The 20287-nt window shown below is 46.0% G+C and overlaps 1 protein-coding gene and 1 long non-coding RNA gene across 3 annotated transcripts in view; one reads left to right on the top strand and one right to left on the bottom strand.

Annotated features, from left to right (window-relative positions):
* The first annotated feature begins 2408 nt into the window (after positions 1–2408).
* Cnga4 (cyclic nucleotide gated channel subunit alpha 4) lies at positions 2409–6387 on the top strand. The gene is given in 6 exon segments (NM_053496.2): positions 2409–2577; positions 2711–2812; positions 2989–3095; positions 3319–3964; positions 4624–4973; positions 5442–6387. Coding segments are annotated over 6 exon segments (1728 nt in total). The 5' UTR covers positions 2409–2515; the 3' UTR covers positions 5903–6387.
* The window catches only part of LOC148007778 (uncharacterized), a 35376-nt gene continuing 21289 nt past the window's right edge, over positions 6201–20287 (bottom strand). For both annotated transcript variants that reach the window (XR_015652317.1, XR_015652316.1), the window contains one exon: positions 6201–6989. This is a non-coding gene — a long non-coding RNA (uncharacterized LOC148007778). The remainder of the gene's footprint in view (positions 6990–20287) is intronic.

Below are 20287 nucleotides of genomic sequence, written 5' to 3' on the forward strand. Positions count from 1 at the left end.
GAAGGGAACTGTTTTATTGAGAGAACCTGCCTCATTAAACCAGAGGGAAGAACAAACAAGTATGATTTCTTTCTTCAGTCTCAGGCCTCTACCTGCACATACATGTGCCCACGCATATATAAACCACACACACACACACACACACACACACACACACACACACACACACCACTCGAGGGCATACTCACAAATTTCCAGAACTGGGGGCATTGTTATGAGAGGTGGGAGTAACAGTGACTGGAAGGGAGAAGAGCGACTCCTCAGGGTTATAGTAATAGTTCTGCTTCTTGATCCCAGTGCTGAGCTGGGGAAGTTCAATTTGTGAAAATGTAATATTCTAGATTACTGTTGCTACAGTGATAGTGGTAGTTACTATATTGGATGTATTAGCTGTGCATTGCTGTTACAAAATGAAATTAATAACTTGAAATAGTTTATCTTGGCTTAGAAATCTCTGCCCATGGTTGCTTTTGGAACTGTGGTGAAGAAGGAGATTGTGCCTCAGAGTATATGGCAGAGGAGGCTGTTTGCCTCATGCCATCCTGGAAGTAAAGGGTAAGAGAAAAATGTTCGAACCCCAGTATTCTTTTCAAGGGCATACTCATTGAATGCTACCTGTCTCCTTCCTAAAAGTTCTACTGTCCCCATTTGTGCCAGAAGCTATTGACCAAGACCTCAACACATAGCCTGTGGGGTACATTTAAGACCCAAACCATAGTGCTAAGTAACACGCCACTCCAAATTAGTGGCACAAACCAGAAGGCCTGTCATTCTGTGTCCAATAAGATGCAGCTGAAGTGGCTTATTTCTATCTCGTGAAATCTGAAGCTGCATCTAGGAAGCTCAAATGTGGGAGTGACTTGAGCCATCGTTAGAATCATCTTAAAGCTTTTTCAGTTGTACGGACAATGCTGGGCTGGAACAACTGGAAGGCTGAACTTAGCTCGGACTTCTCGAGTTTCTCACAGTGTGATAGACAGAATCTAAGACAGCAGCATCCTGAAAGGCGGTGATCACAATTTGCATGCCAAGCTACCCAGAAAGCAGCAACGTCTTTGATGGTCTAACCTCAGACATCACACAGCATCACCCTTAGTATGCTCTATCAGCTGGCAGTCACAAGTGACAAACATCAAAATATTTGTAGTCGTTTTGTAAAATATACACCACATTATGTAATACTAAATATTGGTCCCAGGTGTTTGGCTATGCCTTAGTTAGGGTTTTACTGCCGTGAACAGACACCATGACTAAAACAAATTTTTTTTTCTTTTTTTCAGAGCTGGGGACCGAACCCAGGGCCTTGTGCTCGCTAGGCAAGCGCTCTACCGCTGAGCTAAATCCCCAACCCCTAAAACAACTCTTATAAGGACAACATTTAATCGGGGATAGCTTACATGTTCAGAGATTCAGTCCATTATCATCTAGATGGGAACATGGCAGCATCCAGGCAGGCATGGTGCAGGAGAGGCTGAGAATTCTGTATCTTCATCTGAAGGCGGCTAGCAGAATACTGACTTCCAGGCAGCTAGGGTGAGGGTCTTAAACCCATGCTCACAGTGACACACCTACTCCAACGAGGCCACACCTCCTAATAGTGCCACTCCCTGGTCCGAGCATTTACAAACCATCACAGACTGAGAGGACAGAAATGGGTGTTGGAAAAAAAAAGAGTAGGTGGAAGAAGATAACGGTGCTGATACAATGGGTTGAAGGTAAAAGCTTGAGCCTCGCCACTGCAATTCGCTCTCCTAGGTACACCAACTGACTTCAAAAGTTCTACTCTGACCTCCGATCTCCACAGTAATAGCAGCAGGGACATCAGCCTGAGGGGGAAATTATAGGTAATATGTTTGTTTTTTCACAAAAAGAAATGTTCACAAGAAAACTTGAAAGAAGTTGAGGGTCCACAAAATATGTCCAATGGCTGGCGGCATTGAGCATGAGAGATAATAAGAAAGGAACAAAAGTAACATAAGCCCCAAAGGCTAGGTGATGTATATGCAGATAAAGCTGTGGCCAGGGAAAACACCTCTAGGTGAGAGGCACCCCTTTGTCCCTAGAGACTAGTTTAACACCTGACATGAAGAAGCCGCTTGGCACATAATTGTTAAATAAATAACTAGGCCCAAACAGAGAGCCTGCATAAAGTGAAACAGAATTCAAACCTACACCAAAGGCAGGCTTGGGGAAGGCGAAAGAAGACAGCAACAAAAGTGAGCTTCCTTCCCAAGCATCCACCTCCCATCACCCCCAGGGACCTCATTAAAGGTGTTTAGCTGGGCAGGTGTAAACCAGCCTTGGGCCTGGGAGACAGGGCAGGGTGCTGGAGCTCCATTGCCTCCACCCACTCCATACCTGCTAGCTCTAGTTGTGTTGCTAAGAGCTTCAAAGACAGAAAAGACGAAGCTGGAGCCCGAGGGCAGCCTCTTCCAGGAAGCCAGGCACTTTCCCAAGCCACCTATAATCGGAGAATCACTGGATAGTCTACAGACTAGAACCACACTACGGAAACATGAGCCAGGACGGCAAAGTGAAGACCACAGAGTCCACGCCCCCAGCCCCAACCAAAGCCAGGTGAGAAGTCTGCTCCTCTGTGTGGTGTCTAATCACCTCACTCCCTGGGGCTTCCTTCTTCTCAGTGTCCTGGTCAGAAGGCAAGCACTGAATGTCTGGTGGATAAATGAGTGGAGTCTCTTCTTCCCTGCAGGAAGTGGCTGCCAGTCCTAGACCCATCTGGGGATTACTACTACTGGTGGCTGAACACAATGGTCTTCCCAATCATGTACAACCTCATCATCGTTGTATGCAGGTTTGGCAGGGGTGCTACGTGAGGCTCCTTAAGAGAAGGGCAGGCCTAGAGGGTGAGGCCTAAAGGAGAGCTGTCTTCCCTGGAAGGGCTCAAGGCAGAGGGCTGAGGGACCTGTCCTGACAACCCAATTACACATTGGTACCTTTAAGCAAAGACCCTCTGTCCCTACCCTGCAGGGCCTGCTTTCCTGACTTGCAGCACAGTTACCTGGTGGCCTGGTTCGTGCTGGACTACACGAGTGACCTGCTGTACCTACTAGATATTGGGGTACGCTTCCACACAGGTCAGTGAGTCCCTGGGACTAGCCTTTCTCCCAAGAAAGTGTTAAGAAAGCAGCCACCTCCAGGGCCTGCACTGTCATGTGCCACTTTGATAACACCACAGTACTCACCCCAGAAACCTGCCTTCATCTTGCCCTCATGTCTGGCCTTGGCATACCCAGCATACCCAGTCTGCCGTTGGCCTACCCATGGTTGACTCTAGCCCATCTCCCTCTTTCCTCCTAGGATTCCTAGAGCAGGGCATCCTGGTGGTAGACAAAGGCATGATCGCCAGTCGCTACGTCCGCACCTGGAGCTTCCTGTTGGACCTGGCGTCCCTGGTCCCCACAGATGCGGCCTATGTGCAGCTGGGCCCCCACATCCCTACACTCCGGCTAAACCGCTTTCTCCGAGTGCCCCGCCTCTTCGAGGCTTTTGATCGTACAGAGACCCGCACGGCTTACCCAAATGCCTTCCGCATAGCCAAGCTGATGCTTTACATTTTTGTTGTCATCCATTGGAACAGTTGCTTATACTTCGCCCTGTCCAGGTACCTGGGCTTTGGACGGGATGCGTGGGTATACCCAGACCCTGCGCAACCTGGCTTTGAGCGCTTGCGGCGCCAGTATCTCTACAGCTTCTACTTCTCCACTCTGATCCTGACCACAGTGGGTGACACGCCGCTGCCAGACCGAGAGGAAGAGTACCTCTTCATGGTGGGTGACTTCCTGCTGGCCGTCATGGGTTTCGCCACCATCATGGGTAGCATGAGCTCTGTCATTTACAACATGAACACTGCAGATGCGGCCTTCTACCCAGACCATGCGCTGGTAAAGAAGTACATGAAGCTGCAGCATGTCAACAAGAGGCTGGAGCGGCGAGTTATTGACTGGTGAGAGGGCTGGTTGTAGACCAGGGGAAGGTATGCCTTAGGATCTGAGTCCAGTAACTCTGGTCTTAGTGCCTTCTGGGAGGTGGCATTCGTTCATAGGTCTACTAGACTGGGCTTAGAAAATGGTGTCTTCTACAGAGGGAATCTGGACTAGGGGAAGGAAGAGGGTGTGCAAGAGACTGACAGGGAGTGGAATTTGTATTAAAGAGTGACACAGAGACCAGAGAATGATAGCTGCTACTGACTGAGAGGATTGGGGAGGCTCCAAAAGGAGTGGGTGGAGAAGGGAACTATCCGGACAGGAGATGGCCGATAGATGGTTGATCGTATCATGATAATGCAAACTATGTTCTGAATAAAGGAAATGTCTCAATGTCGGGGAGCCACCACAAAGCCTGTCAAAGTGGGTGGGAGCTTGGTGACTAAAGTGAATGACTCAATGTGGAAGTGGTACAAGACACTGAGGCTGGGGTGGAGCCTAATGGGAGGTAAAAGAAATGTGTCTATCTACTATCAAGAAACCTCTATGCCTTGGATGAAGTAGAAAAGATCATGTCTGTCACAAAGAAAAGGGATCCTTGGCTGAACTGAGTCCTAATGAGTAGGCAGAGGCGGACACACTAGGTTCCAGGGAAGAAATGGCACTGCTTTTCTCCCAGGTACCAGCATCTTCAGATCAACAAGAAGATGACCAACGAGGTAGCCATCTTGCAGCACCTGCCTGAGCGGCTGCGGGCGGAGGTTGCTGTGTCCGTGCACCTGTCTACCCTGAGCCGAGTACAGATCTTCCAGAACTGTGAAGCCAGCCTGCTGGAAGAGCTGGTGCTGAAGCTACAGCCCCAGACCTACTCGCCAGGCGAATATGTGTGCCGCAAAGGGGACATTGGCCGAGAGATGTACATCATCCGTGAGGGCCAGCTGGCTGTGGTGGCCGATGATGGTGTCACACAGTATGCTGTGCTTGGTGCAGGGCTCTACTTTGGGGAGATCAGTATCATCAACATCAAAGGTGAGTCTCCGAGGGAAACTGCTAGGGACAGGGTGGCAGGACCCTAGGACAAATGGTACTTTGGGGCACATAGATTAAGGAGATCTGGCCCTTGTCTGAGTTGCTGCAGGACTCAGGAGAGAAGCAGGGTGTGGATTACCTGTTGCCTGGGAAGCAGTTGAGCCAAGGTCGGTGGGTGGGATGGATCCTTAAAAGACGAGGCACTGGCACTGGTGGGAGTGCGGACAGATCAGCTAAAGATCACTGCACCAGCCATGTTGCTATATAACTACCCATTAATGGTCTAGCAAGGGAGGTTACTGATAAGCACAGGGCTTGGTCACTAGCACATTACTAAAATGAGAAAACAAGGCAGGAAAACTGGTTCAGAAGCACCAATGTGGAGGTATGTCCTGGTTTAGGAGTGAAATGCAACACTCCTGTCTCTACTACCCACCCACCCCTCACGTTTCTGCCCTTGGACCACAGGGAACATGTCTGGAAACCGACGAACAGCCAACATCAAGAGCCTAGGTTATTCAGACCTGTTCTGCCTCAGCAAGGAGGATCTGCGGGAGGTACTGAGTGAGTACCCACAGGCCCAGGCGGTCATGGAGGAGAAGGGCCGAGAAATCTTGCTCAAAATGAATAAGTTGGATGTGAATGCTGAGGCAGCTGAGATCGCCCTCCAGGAGGCCACAGAGTCTCGGCTCAAAGGCCTCGACCAGCAGCTTGATGATCTGCAGACCAAGTTTGCTCGCCTACTGGCTGAGCTGGAGTCCAGTGCACTGAAGATAGCTTACCGCATCGAAAGGCTGGAGTGGCAGACTCGAGAGTGGCCAATGCCAGAGGACATGGGTGAGGCTGATGATGAGGCTGAGCCTGGAGAAGGGACGTCCAAGGATGGAGAGGGAAAGGCTGGCCAGGCGGGACCCTCAGGCATAGAATGACCCCGTCCTGACCCTAGGACTCCCAGCTCAAATAAATCCAGAGTGGTGGGAAAGTCTGCCTGCAGGAACTGTCATCCTCTTTGCTAGGTTACAGAACGTAGGTAAATTGGTCTATAGATGCCTAGCTAGGGATGTGGGTCACAGCATCCATTAGTCCCATACTCACCAGCAAATGTACACACACACACACACACAAACATGCGCACGCACACGCTCAAGACTGAGTTCTACATAATGTTCCTGTCTTCTGCACACATGTGCACCATGATCACAGAGAACAATTGAATGCACTGGGACTCTTGAGGTAAGCTTTACACATCTTAAAGGAGGTCTGCTGGTTTAGGGCAAGGACAGTGTTGGAGCTACAGGGAAAGTAGACAGATACAATTCCTGAACTCTAGGTCACCACTTCAGCTGCTTCAGGGTATGGCCCGACTTCAGGTCTGAGCTGGGACAGGCGGTATTTTGAAATGAACCTGATGTGTGATTTATTAATAAAATATAAGGTTCATAACATCGGCACTGGGTTTATCTCGTTCATCTCTGTTGCCAGGGCCCATGCTGCCTGGCACATTGTAGGTGTGCACATACACATTTGGTGAGGAAACATAGGTAAAGCCCAATGCTGGAAGAAGATAGGTGTCAGTTCCTCGAGAGCCTTTTCTACCATCTCTGCCCTCAAATCACAGTGAACTACAGTGGGGGAGGGGTCCGCTGTGAAAGCTTCATCTCATACCGCATGGACTCAGGGAGGTGAAACATCAGCTTATTGTCAGTACAGTGTGACAGACACACTTGACCCACTTGGAGCCCTGTTAGAGTGGGTGGCTCCTGCCACTCCATAGAATCCTTGTCTGCAGCAGCAAAGGTACGCGGATACTGGGCCATCTCCAGTTGCCTGAAGACAGGAAAATAAGTTTCAAGGTCAGATGTGCATCTTCTTCTGCCTCTGTTCTTCCAGGATGAGGGGTGTGGTGTCACCATATGGGGTCCTTCAGTGGTGGAGCAGTTCCTGTCACTGTACTGAAGACAGTGCTTTCACAGCTTGGAATTGTGGGTAGAGAGGGTAGAATGCAATCTCAAATCTCTGTAATAACAAAAATAAAGGTCAGTTCTTGTAGTCTGGAGAAACCCTCAGCATGTAACAAGCGCCAAGGGGGGCACTTCAGTAGATGGTGAGAAATGGAATTGAAATAGTCGTTCCATCCCTCCATCATAGGAAACAACTGAGATGTTTGTGTCGCCTGAACATGAAACTATTTCTAAAACTAGGAATCATCAGAAGCCCCTGTCCCATTTTGCTTACAAAAGCTAGGTCTCTTAGGACCTCATCAACAATTCACTTGGAGGCAAATGTTCCTGTCCATCTACACAGGTTTAGAGGTGAAGGAACAGAAACTTCTGGACCTCAGGGTAGAATATTCCTTAAGATTAATTAAAGGAACAGGAATCTTGAAGAATATGTTAGGGTTTTTGTTCCTTACTATAAGATCTTACCAAACTGTACGGCCTCAAACAGCACCCACTAATTACCTCACACTTGTGTGACTCAGATCCGGGCTCTGCTCAGAGCCTGCTAAGACTGAGTTCAGATGTCAGCTGGGCTAGGCTCTTAGCTGGAGGCCTCAGGGGAGAATCTACTCCCAGATTCATTCACGCTATTGGCAGAACTTGCCAGTCTTGACTAGAGGACTCAGATCTTTGGTTTTCTGATGCATGTCTTCTTCAAGCCCCACCCCCTCTCCCCCCAAGCATTCAACTCCCAGGACCAAGCAAACTAAATGTTCTTCATGCCCCATCATATTAGGCTAGGTCAACCTGAATCATGTGGAATAACTTCTCTATTCAAGTTTGGATGACTCTTAGCTTTAATTACATCTGCAAAGATCCCTTTGCCGAAATCAGAAGGCAATAGTAATCACCAAATTTCTGCCCACTGTAATAATCTCTTGGGAGGGAGCAACTAAATCCCACTTTCACAGAGGGCACAGGACAGGAAAACTCAGAGTTGTGTGTTTGTAGAAACTAGAGGCTGACCACAGTGTCATCATGAAGCACTAGGAATCTCATCGTATAGAGAATCTCATCTTACACACCGTAAGAGTGTGTAAGCCTGAACAAGGCACATCCAGCTAGCACTGAGGGCAGAACACCATAGACTCTGCCCTAAGTTGGGGAAGAGAAAACAGACAGAAATGCATAAAATGCAACCGAGATAAGAATCCTCTGAAAGTCAGATTGTTAGAAACTTTAATGAAATTTGCAAAACTCAAGATATATATACAGTATTTTTCCTATCACTAAGGAGGCATTCATGACTGCTATACACATGCTATAGTTTGGGTTCTTATACCGGTTTTAGGAAGTTTGCTATCATGCTCACTCTTTCCAGAGCAGGAAGCTGTAGCCCTTAGAGCAACCGAAAATACTAGGTTTGATTTGTCAAGGAGTTACTCTATGCTGGTTCTGCCACACGTATTGTCTCGGTTCATCATTGCAGCCATATGACAAGGATATCAGTACTCTCCCCATGCTGAAATAAAGAAAATGAGGCTATGGGATTAAATAACGCACCCCAAATGACAGGCTCCTAAGTCACATGAATGAAATGAAGCCCACATCTATTATTTCATACTTATTTATGCATTCATTCGTTCATTCAGCGAGAATACCAGCTTTGGGGCTAAAGCAATTCAAGCCCCTTCCTTCGCAGAGAGCGATGCGACACTTTTGATCAGTCACTGTGGTAACCAGGGGAGACGTAGTCACTCCTGCAAAGCAAAGCTGTTACCTACTGACAAGGCTGTAGGACACAGCCACAAAGATGGGAACCACCTGCTACACTGGAGATCTACATTCTGCGTGCTGCTAGATTTGCCCCAAAGTGTCAAAATATATCAAGGGCTTTCCTGCTGAGATCATGGCTGCTTGAGATTTAGCTCTTCTCTCTGCCAGCAGACATAGGCCCTCGCTGTCTTTTCTTCAAGAGTTATGGCTTCAGGATACCTTGGGCTGGCTGAAATGCAGTGTTCACACTCTATTTTCCCAGTTGGCTGATCTCCTGCAGAAAAATTATCATCTCATCCTACCCGCCTCTCTCTTTTCTCTCTCCTCCCTTTCTCTCTTCCTCTTTTCTTTCTCTTTCTTTCTTTCTTTCTTTTTTTGTGTTTGGCTGCTAGCCCTGAAAGATATGGAAATAACTTGTCAAGCTTGGAAAAGAGTCAGATTCATAGGAAGAAGGGCTATCCACCCCAAGGTAAGAGCTAATGTAAACTCCTAAGAAGAGGGGGCAAGGTGGGTGGATTCTTGCTTGGGATTCAGCTGGTTTTGGCAGAGTCTGGAATCAGAGATGGGTTGTCAAGCTGGTATCAAAATCATGACCCAAGTCGGGGTACCTGTTAAGCTGGACTGAAATACTGCAGGTGGGACAGAGCATGTAATGGTAGCCAATCACGCTTGAGGTTTGCTTCTGCTCTACAAAATCTTTTAGCACTATTGAGAGCAAATGCTAGAGAATTAAAATGTAGATTAATTTATGAGTGTCGAATTCCCACCAGCATCTGGTGGATAGAGATTTCTCCATAATGAATACCATTTATCACTCATTTCCCTCTACCTGTGATTTTGCCTTGAGAATTCTGAGGCTCTAGCTGTCAAGCTCCTTTGGGCCCAAGAATTTATGGCCTCCGGCCTCTTCTTGCAGTACCATATGTAGCCAGCAGAGGGTGCCAGGTTCTTCCTCCTCTTACAACCCTCTGTTCCAGGATTCAGAATTACTTTGAAAAACTGGGAGACATACCCCGGAAGAAATGGAATTTCAAGGGCAAAGAATAATATTGGTGGGCATTGTGATCTTGACTGGTCTGTCAAAACACTTTTTTAATTTTTAGATTTATTTTATTTGTATGTGCATTTATGTATGTAAGAAGAGGACATCAGATCCCACAGAACTGGAGTTACAGATGGTTGTGAGTCACTATGTGAGTCCTGGGAGCTGAACCCAATTCCTCTACAATATTAACAAGTACCTTCCCAATTTCAATATCTCAGCCTGTTGCTATCAGCCTTCGTCACCAGCAGGACCCACAGGAGCACCAGAAGCTAATAATTTGGGCACATACTTGGAAGCTCTCTCTGAGTGGCTTTTCTTTGACTCTATTAGCTCTTGAGTGAGGCCTTGACCTGGTAGATCTCTGGTCTTTACTGACCAGCTATGAGGCTCAGTTAGATACCAAGTGTGATTATCCAGTCAGAGGCAGCCTCTGGGTGTGTGGCTCTGCTCTCCTAGATCACAAGCTCAGGGACCTGAAAGGCCAATACTGCCCCTGATGTTTCCCCTGCCCAACATTAATGCCTGCTCTGACTCCAGCTGGCTGCCTTCCCAGCCATTTTCCTCTTTGTTTAATTATGGCAAGAGAAGAGCCTCCTATGTGGGCAGGGATTGCGTAGGCAGGAGCTCAACACAGAAGCATATCCACACGTCACAGAAATGCAGAGAAAGCCTTGAAAGGTGTGGACTCAAAAGAAAGCAACCTCGTCAGACCCAGAGAGAAGGACTGACGAGATGGGGCAAGGAGGAAGCTGGAAAGTCCAGGGACTACAATGCCATTTATCTCCTGTGTGTGTGTGGAGAGAGAGAGAGAGAGAGAGAGAGAGAGAGAGAGAGAGAGAGAGAGAGAGAGAGAGAGAGAATGAGTGTGTGTGTGAGAGAGAGAATGAGAGAGAGTGTGTGTGGAGTGTGTGTGTGTGAGAGAGAGAGAATGAGAGAGAGAGTGTGTGTGAGAGAGAGAGAATGAGAGAGAGAGAGAGAAAGAGAGAGAGAGAATGAGAGAGAGAGAGAGAAAGAGAGAGAGAGAGAATGAGAGAGAGAGAGAGAGAGAGAGAGAGAGAGAGAGAGAGAGAGAGAGAGAATGAATACCGGGGATAGAACTTACTATGTGACCCTGTCATGACACTACGGTGTGTGTGTGAGTGGTGGGTTTCCCAGTAAACAACTAGCACATTGTGGACCTTCAGCTGCTTAGCTGCTTAGAATAAACACTGTCTTGCAACACAGGTTATCTGACCAGGAATTAGGTGCTACATTCTCCTCTCTTTGGCTGCTTTTCCTGAGCATTTATGGAAGCAGTAAGTATTCCCTCACCTACCTCATGTGTGGTACTGAGCACTGAAAGGAGATTGTACTTGGGTTACCGGCTCAGAGCATGCCTGGGTGACAGAACCTCCCAAAGGGAAATGTAAACCAAGAGTCAAGGTTGGTGGTCCAGAAGCCCCAAGACACAAAGCTAAATTAAAGCCAAACACACCCTTGGCAGGTCAGGATGAGTCACAACAGCAGCCTCACAGCACAGAACCTGGCTCTACTCAGGACATCGTATGGTTTGACTTGCTTCTTGAGCACATAAGCTTCTGACTGATTCTGGGATGAGGATCCAAGTCTTTCTCCTATGAATGTTCATACTGATTTTGCAGTTCTCTTCTTGTCCTCATTGAAACCTTCCCTGTTTCCTGGCTCTGTACAGCCTTCTCTTCAAACTCTGGAAGAGTGGCCTGGATGAAACTTCCTCATTTGGAATTATGAATATGTATCCTCTTAATACATTGCATCCTGTTCTTCTCTCATACATGGGAACCCCCTCTTCTCCAAGTAGCAATTAGTTTACCTTCCTTTTTATAAGTCATTTTCATTGGCTGAGAACGTAGCTCAGTGGTAGTGTTCATCCATATGAGTAAGACCCTAAGTTTAATCTTCAACACTGATGAATTAATTAACTAAACAACTTTCATTAAATCCGCATATTCATGGTATTTCCTGGCCCTGAACTCCCATTACTCATCAGCAGTTAGATGCTGCAGAGGACATTAGCCTGGTCAAGAGATGAGGACCAACATGCCATGCATAAGAAATTATCATCAAAGAAAAGGAAGTGGGGAGATTGTGAGGGCCAGAGGTGGTAGATAAAGCAAAGGGAAACAGGCTCTTTAGACACAAGCAGAGCTGACGCACAGATGAGCTCACAGACACTGTGAGAGTTTATGCAAGACCAATACAAGAAGTGGACACGAAGTCCCATCCCTTACCAAGAAGCTGCTTATAAGGATACCTGCTGGGAGAGAGAAAATCTACACCCACCCCCAGGGGAGTGGGTATGTCAACCATACTGCAGAGCAGGCCCCCGAGAGCAAGAGTAGTGAGTTGACAAAATGAACTCCATGGTTTTTTATATGTTTTGTTTCTTGGTTTGGCTTTTTTTTCTTTTGTTTATTTTGATTTGTTTCTTTTTTTTAAGGAAGGATAAAGGACATGAAGTTGAGTGGGAAGTGGGGTGGTAGGTAGGTTCTGGGAGTAGTTGGGGAGGAAAATGATATGATCAAAATATAAAAAGGAAAACAATTTAAACCTCTATTATAAAGACAAAAATAAATTGTCAGCAATTTGAGGTTCCTGAAGCCATTAGGAACCAAGGTCTGAGAATGACAATAAAGAAGAGAGAAAAAAACAAGTATTGAAAGAGGTGCAGAGGGCTGAGATGACTCAGTGAGTAAAGTCATTATCATGCAAGCTCTGGGGCCGCCTTGGGATCCTCAGAACTCATGCACACCTCAACAGAGCAGCCTATGTCTGTGATCGAAGCATACCCACAGTGAGATTCAGTGCAGATGCAGAAGATTCCCAGAAACTTGTGGACCAGCCAGCTCCACAGTGATGAGAAAAACCCTTTCTCAAAGATGAGGACCAACATCCAAGGTTGTCCTCTGACCTCCACACCCAAGCCAAGGCACACCTGTGACAGAACCCACAGAAGTTCATATACATACATATACACTCAAATCTCTCTCTCTCTCTCTCTCTCTCTCTCTCTCTCTCTCTCTCTCTCACACACACACACACACACACACACACACACGAGGAGGGGGAGGGAAGGAGGGGTAAGGGTGATTTAAAAGATGTATGGAGAAAGGTCTGAGAAACTGTTAGAGAATGAAGAACATTCCATAATAAAATACCACAGCCTGGGTAGCTTAAAGAACAGGAATAAATTTTCTAACAGTTCTTAAGCTACAAGTCTTAAGTCTGGGTGGCAGCAGATTCAGCTATTCGAGATGGTCATTTCTGGGTTTGCCTTCTCACAGTACCCCTATGTGGTCATTCCTGAGAGGGAGATAGGTCAATATCTGACCTGCTTCTGTTATGAAGACATCAGCTCTCCAGATCCGTTATGACCGTATCTGGTCTCCCTTACTGCCTTGGAAGCTTCTCGCCCTCTTGCAATGCATTCTCCATGAGTTGGGGCCTGCACTCACCAAAGCTGTTTCCTCACTCTCTACAGTCCTGCACTTGAACGTTCGGGATGCCATTATGCTGTCCACTTTTCCTTATCACTGAGGAGAGTCAAAGTCTCCATAGGCTTTGTCACACCCCTTGTAGTTCCTGCTTGTGCCCAGCTTGGAGTTCACGGCCCATCACTGTGCACTCGTCCCTGTGTTCTTCCATCCTTCCTACCTGGTGACTCCCCACCTCTGAAGAGCTGAACCATCAACATTGCCACTAAGGTGCTGAAGAAAATGAAAGATCTACTCTAGGGGGCCCACCCTACTGTCCCGACTTACTCCATCCCTCTCTGTGCTCCACTTCCTGCCCCCTATTACATTTAGGTAGTGTTGGCTTTGTGGCTTGTTTTATGGTGTGTGTGTGTGTGTGTGTGTGTGTGTGTGTGTGTGTGTGTGTGTGTGTGTTTTGTTTTTTGGGTTTTGTTTTGTTTTGTTATTGTTATTGTTGTTTTAACTATATTGGGTAGGGGAGATGGCTCAGTGGGGAAAGTGCCTACTGGGTAGGCATGGGGACCTGAGTCCAAATCCTAAAAACCCACACAAAGCTGAATCCAACAGCACATATCAACCCCAGTGTTTCTACTCCAGATGGGAGGTAGAGACGGGGAGAATCCTCAGAAACATGGGAGGTGGCTAGCCTGGTATACACACTGGAGAACAAGAAAAAGATCTTGTCTCCAACAGGAAAACAAGAGCAAACACTTAGAATTGTCTTCTGAGCTCCATACAGGAGCTGCGTCATGTATGTACACACACACACACACACACACACACACACACACACACACACACACTCACCAACAGCATGTAGCTCCTAAGCACACCAAACCCACAAATCCACTGTGTTAGTTAAGATTCCCATTGCGTTGCTATGGCAATAGTGAAAGAAATGAGAGAGAAGAGTGTAGAGAGCTTTTTATGCAGAATAACCAGAACAGTAAAAATCATTTCAGAGTAAAGACCATCCAGGCGTTTGCTCTGTCACCTTGACACCTCTCCCACATTGCCTCCAGACATCACCAAAGGTGGCTTGCCCTCAAAACTACAGTCAGCCTCCAAAGGACAGGAGCCTGCTTCTTCTCTCCTTCAACACCCACATCTAGAAGCTGTGCTTTGTCTCTTCCCGGCATAGCCACTATCCTAGCCATAAGACCTCACTTCACCTCAGGAAAAATAAGGCAACAAATAAATAAACCAAAGAAAATATAGTTGTTCGCTGTATTTTGATTCCCTTTTACACTTGACATCGAGATTGAGTCTCTACTTCTATTTAAAAAAAGAAAAAAAAAAGGCTAGGTCCCTCCTCTTCTCTAGAGCCCATTTTCTTGTCTTCCCAGAAATCTAGCATCATAAACTAACCTCCATCCTTCCAGCTACATTGGAAGTCTCTCTATTATAAGGATTCCATCTTTAAAGAAAGTCCGAACGTTGAGATTCAAACTAAAATCTTTCTTCCCACATTCTTTTGTAGTTCTGCCCTTTCTGTAATGACCATGTTTCTAAAGCACCTTCCCGAAATCGCTCACCCTACTTCCTCCAGGCACTGACCAAAATGGCTCTTTCCGAGACTCTTTATCAAGGGTCTCCAGGTCACTAACTTCTGAACAATTTCTCAGTCACTCAGTTTCTTACCCAGGAACAGTGTTTGAAAGGTTCAGGATTCTCCTGTGATGGGGGTGTGGGAGGAATGGTAGAGAGATTATCTTATGCTTGTATGGATGTGACACCTGCCAATAATAAAACTGATGGCCTTTGACTTAGACAGGAAATAGGAGGTGGAACATCCGCTGGGAATTCTGGAAGAGCCAGGCACAGGAGATTCACTGGAGGACGATGTGACAGGATGGACACAGGGTACCTGAGCACAGGTCACCAGCCACATAGCAGACTGTAGGCTAGAATAAATGGGTTACTTTAAGTTATAATCTAGTCAGAAGAGTGTACCTATAAGGCCAAAGGTATTTATTTGTAAATATATTTTTAGTCCGAGTAGGATTTCTGAGAGCATGGAGCTGGGAGGAAGAACTAGGCCTAACTTCTGCAAAGAACAACTGTTATTTGCTGCTGGTAGGGATATAAGCTGGTACAGTTGATATGGAAACTTATCAATTTAAGAATTACTGGGGCTGGGGAGATGACTCCCCAGTTAAAGCCATTGTTTATGTTGGGTGAGTAGCCATGCACTGAAATTCCAGACTATGAAGGCACAGACAAGGGAGTTGCACACACACACACACACACACACACACACACACACACACACACACGTTCATGCTTGAACACATATACCCACACAAGTAAGCCTGATGATCTGGCACTCTATCCCTGGAACCCACATAAAGGTGGAAAGAAGAGAACCTAATCTACAAAATTGTACCACAAGCAGACACACACCCTTGATGTACACATATCATACACACATGTGCACACATAATAATAATGATAAATAAAATACAGTTTAAAAAAAGAAAAATAGATCTGTCACATAACGCACCTATACAACTCCAGGGCATGTACCCAAGGACTCTATGTCCTACCCAAGTGGTTACTGCACATTCATGTTCACTGCTGCATTAGTCATGATTGCAAGAAAATGCATCCTTCCTACATGTCCATCAACAGACAATGGACGATTAAACTGTAGTGTCCCTACACAATGGTAGAATGCTGAAATGCTAGAGGTAAACACAGACAAAAGTGAGTGATGTTGGAAAATACTGAATTAAGCCAGATAACTCAAAAAGAGGAAAAAATAGAATATTGTCTCATATGCAGCTCCTAGCATATAATGGTTATACATGTGCATCTGAGTAGATATGTGTGCACAGGAGACCATGAGAAGAGAAGAGGAGCTGAGGAAGGCAGGCAATAGGACATTGTGTCATGAAAGGAGGCTACAAAGGGTTGGAAGGGTTGGGAAGGGTCAGGGGATATAGGAGAAGAGGATGGTAGGAGAATTAAAACATACTTTTTAAATGCCCAAATCAAACCTGATATATGTACGGTCATTGAAAATTCCTAAAGCAAAATAATAATAAATTTACAAATAATATCAGGCTTAATTTTATAACTTTCTGTGAGAGAGGAAAAGAATTCATCAAAAGTACCATGCCTGAAACAGTTTCTGTTAGCAGTTTTTATTCAGTAGTTAATTTTGAAAAATTTCAGGGACTTTTCTCTCATCCCCTCTGTTATCTGCAAACACCCCAAGTTCTGCTTTCCTGCTTCCTGGACAGCTTTTGCATCCATCTTCTACATTCTTTCTATGACTTCAAGCCACTAGCACGTCCTATCTGAACTGGTCTCACCTCCTGAATTGGTTTTGTTTTGTTTTGTTTTGTTTTTTCTGATCTGACATATTTTATTATTCCCAGACAGCATTTTTTGCACATTTTTTTTATTTTTTATGTACATTTCAAATGTTATCCCCCTTCCTGGTTTCCAGTCCATAAACTCCCATTCCATTCCCCCTCCCCTTTCTTCCATGAGGGTGCTCCCCCTAACCACTCACCCCTTCCCGCCTCCCTGCCCTGAAATTCCCTTACACTGGGGGGTCCAGCTGTGGTAGGACCAAGGGCTTCTCCTCCCATTGGTGCCCAAGGAGGCCACCCTCTGCTACATATGCAACTGGAGCCATGGGTCTGTCCATGTGTACTCTTTAGATGGTGGTTTAGTCCCTGGGAGCTCTGGTTGGTTGCTATTGTTGTTCATATGGGGTTGCAAGCCCCTTCAGCTCCCTCAATCCTTTCTCTAACTCCTCCAATGGGGACCCCGTTCTCAGGTCAATGGTTTGCTGCTAGCATTCGCCTCTGTATTTGTCATGCTCTGGCATAGCCTCTCAGGAGACAGTTATATCAGGCTCCTGTCAGCATGCACTTCTTGGCATCAACAATGTTGTCTGTGTTTGATGACTGTCTGTATATGGAATTGTTTTGACATGAGTCATTCCTACAGTCTTTACGGTGTCCCATATCTTCCTGGTGTGGCTTACAAGAGTCTCCACCCACTTAACTAAAAGGTGTGTTGCTTTTCTATTTCAGCTGCAACAGATCACAATGATTGCTTTAGATTAAAGCCATTCACTTATTGCTCAGAGCCCTGAGCCAGAAGTCTGCCCAATGTGGTGTCACAAGCTGTCATTTGCACCAACTTCTCTTCCAGAGATTCAGAAAAGACTAAAAGTCCCTGGTATTTTGCTGGCTGTGGTAGGGTAACTTGCTCTCAGAAATCACTTTCAGGTCCTTGCTCTGTGCCCTCCTTGTTCTCTAGCTTGCATCAGCTGTTGTCACTTCCTCACAGGGTCCCCTGTCTTCATGCCACCAATGGTATGTTGAGGGGTTGGAGAGGTGGCTCAGCAGTTTAAGATTGCTTATTACTCTTCTGGAGAACCAAAGTTCAGTTTGCATCAGCTACACTCACAACGGCCCATAGCTCCAGCTCAGGGATCCGACACTTTCTTCTGTCCTCCCAGACACCCACACGCACGTGGCATGCACACACACACACACACACACACACACACACACACACACACACGTGATATACATAAGTAGAATTTTTAAAATCAGCCTTAAAAACACTAGTGTACTGAGTTGGGCATAGTGGATGTCTAGTTCGGTTTCTATTGCTGTGGTAAAACACAACTGCCAAAAGCGACTTGGGGAGGAAAGGCTCTATTTGGCTCACACTTCCATATCATAGTCCATCATCAAAGGAAGTCAAGATAGGAGCTCAAAGTAGGAACTTAGAGGCAGAACTAAAGCAAAGGTTATGGAAGAATGCTACTTAGTGCTCCGCATGGTTTGTTTAACCTGCTTCCTTATGCATCCCAGATCATTTTCCCAGGGGTAATAACACAACAGGCTAGGCCTTCCCATATTGATCAAGCAAGAAAATACCAGACTTGCCAAGAGACGATCTGATGGGGGCATTTTCTGCTTGGGCTCTTTCTTCCAAGATACATGCTGTTGTAAAGTTGACAAAACAAAAACAAAATAAAACAAAACAACAACAGATAGGACAGTGGTACAGACCTCTAGTTCCAGCATCCAGAAAGTGAAAGTAGAAAGATCAGGAGTTCAAGGTCATTCTCAGCCACATACCAGGCCACCAGAGCTACAAGACCCTAGTTCTGCATACACACCCTTCTTCAGTTATATGATTCCCACTGCTGTCTGTCCAGTCAGGGAAAACTCGTAGCTGTTAAAGGATCTATATGATTTGACTAGGACTATCTGAATAATTTCTGTATTTTTGAGAGCAACTGATTAGTGACATTAATTCCTCTTGCAACACCTCTGTTTCCACATAGCATTGTCATGTGGCTGATTCTTCACTGTACTCAGCTACCCTCGAGAAATGATTGTACAAGGATAGCCATGATTAGACATCACCCTCCGAGACAGTCAGGAAAGGAAAATATTTCTGCGAATGCTACTCTACATGAGATTAAATAGATGGGCATTGAAGGAAAAGAGAACCTTCCAGAAAGCATACGCAAAATCCACATGACTGGAAAGTGCATAACAAAAAGGGGGTACTTAAAGAAAACCAACGTGTGTACAACAGGAGGAACAAAAATTACAGAGCTATCTAAAGAGGTTAGCAGAAGCCAGGCTATAAGGACTTCATAGATCCAAGTGAAGACTCCCTCTCTTCTAAAAGAAAAGGTTGGTGGGTTGGCATAATTCAAATGGTATCTGAACATCAAACTCTACCATACCATAGAGGATTGGATGTAACCAGCAAAGTGTGTTAGCCGTCCTAGGAGCCTGGGATCAGATCACAAGAGACTGCTGAATGTCACTGATCGGGGCTTTGTGATCGATTGACTGTGGGAGTGATATGGCTATATTCCCCAGGAAGCAGACCCTAAAACAGAAACTGCTGTAAAGGGTGTTTACTAAGGAGTACTCTGAAGAAGGGAGTGTGTGTTAAAGTAGGGACTCGTAGCCCTGGTTGGCCTGGAACTCTTTATGTAGCTGAGAATGACCTTGAACTCCTGATCTTCTACAAGAGCCAATGAAAATAGGACTGGGCAAAGTGAGAGGCTGAGCAGTCATTCAGACCCAACAGAGTCCTCAGCCAACCTCAAAGGAGGAGCTAGAGGGTTATGAACAGACTGTCCTTCAAGGGAACGAGGATGCTGGGGCTGATTCCTCTGTGCTGATCAGTCATTGTATGCATAATACCCTGGGAAGAGTCCATGATTTTGAAGGACTTGTTACTCTGCTCTAACAATTTCTGAAAAGGACTGAGACTTGAGAGCTGTCTGCTAGGCAATGAATCCTTTATTTTTAAGGAGTCTGGGCTTTGTGTCACAGCATCCATTACAGTGGTGGAGAAGCATAGAAGAGTTAGGATAATTCTTAGGTTTCCTTTTTCTTTTTACTTTATGTGTTTATGTGTTATAAGTGTTTTGTCCACACATATGCATGTGTGCCACGTGAGTGCCTGGTACCCACAGAGGCCAGAAGAGAAGTGGATCTATTAAAACTGGGGTTGAAAATCACCTTGTCAATGCTAGGGAACCACATCCAGATCCTTTGCAAAAGAATCAAGTGCTCTTAAAGGCTGAGGCATCGATACAGTCCTAATTCCAAATTTTTCAATGTGCACATCATAACAATTGTATGTAGGACCGAGTATTGCAAACTCTGGCTTATTTGGTAAAGTCCCCACTTAGTGGGAGCTCTTCAGGGACAGACTGGTTGCATGGGAAGATGGCACACAGTCCCATAATTAACACCTGGATACGTACATGCAAGCTACATCCATCTCCCTTCTCTCTTCCCCTGCATTTCCTTTGTCCCCTTGTTTCTCAATGCTACCATCATCCAATGTGGGAAAAGCTCATCGGATTATCAGAGATACCACCTGTGCTGGAGGTGAGCAAACAGCACATCGGGTTCCTCTGATCCTGGGCTCTCAGAAGAGCAGGGGTAACAGTGGAGGGAGGGCATGATGACATCACAGGCTTAACCCCTCCTCCAGCGCTTCAGCCCTTATGAACTCTGCTGAGTAATCAGGTCCTTTCAAAACAGTCAGGATACT

This window comes from Rattus norvegicus, chromosome 1, assembly GCF_021556685.1.
Source record: "Rattus norvegicus strain SHRSP/BbbUtx chromosome 1, alternate assembly SHRSP_T2T, whole genome shotgun sequence".
Taxonomy (NCBI): domain Eukaryota; kingdom Metazoa; phylum Chordata; class Mammalia; order Rodentia; family Muridae; genus Rattus; species Rattus norvegicus.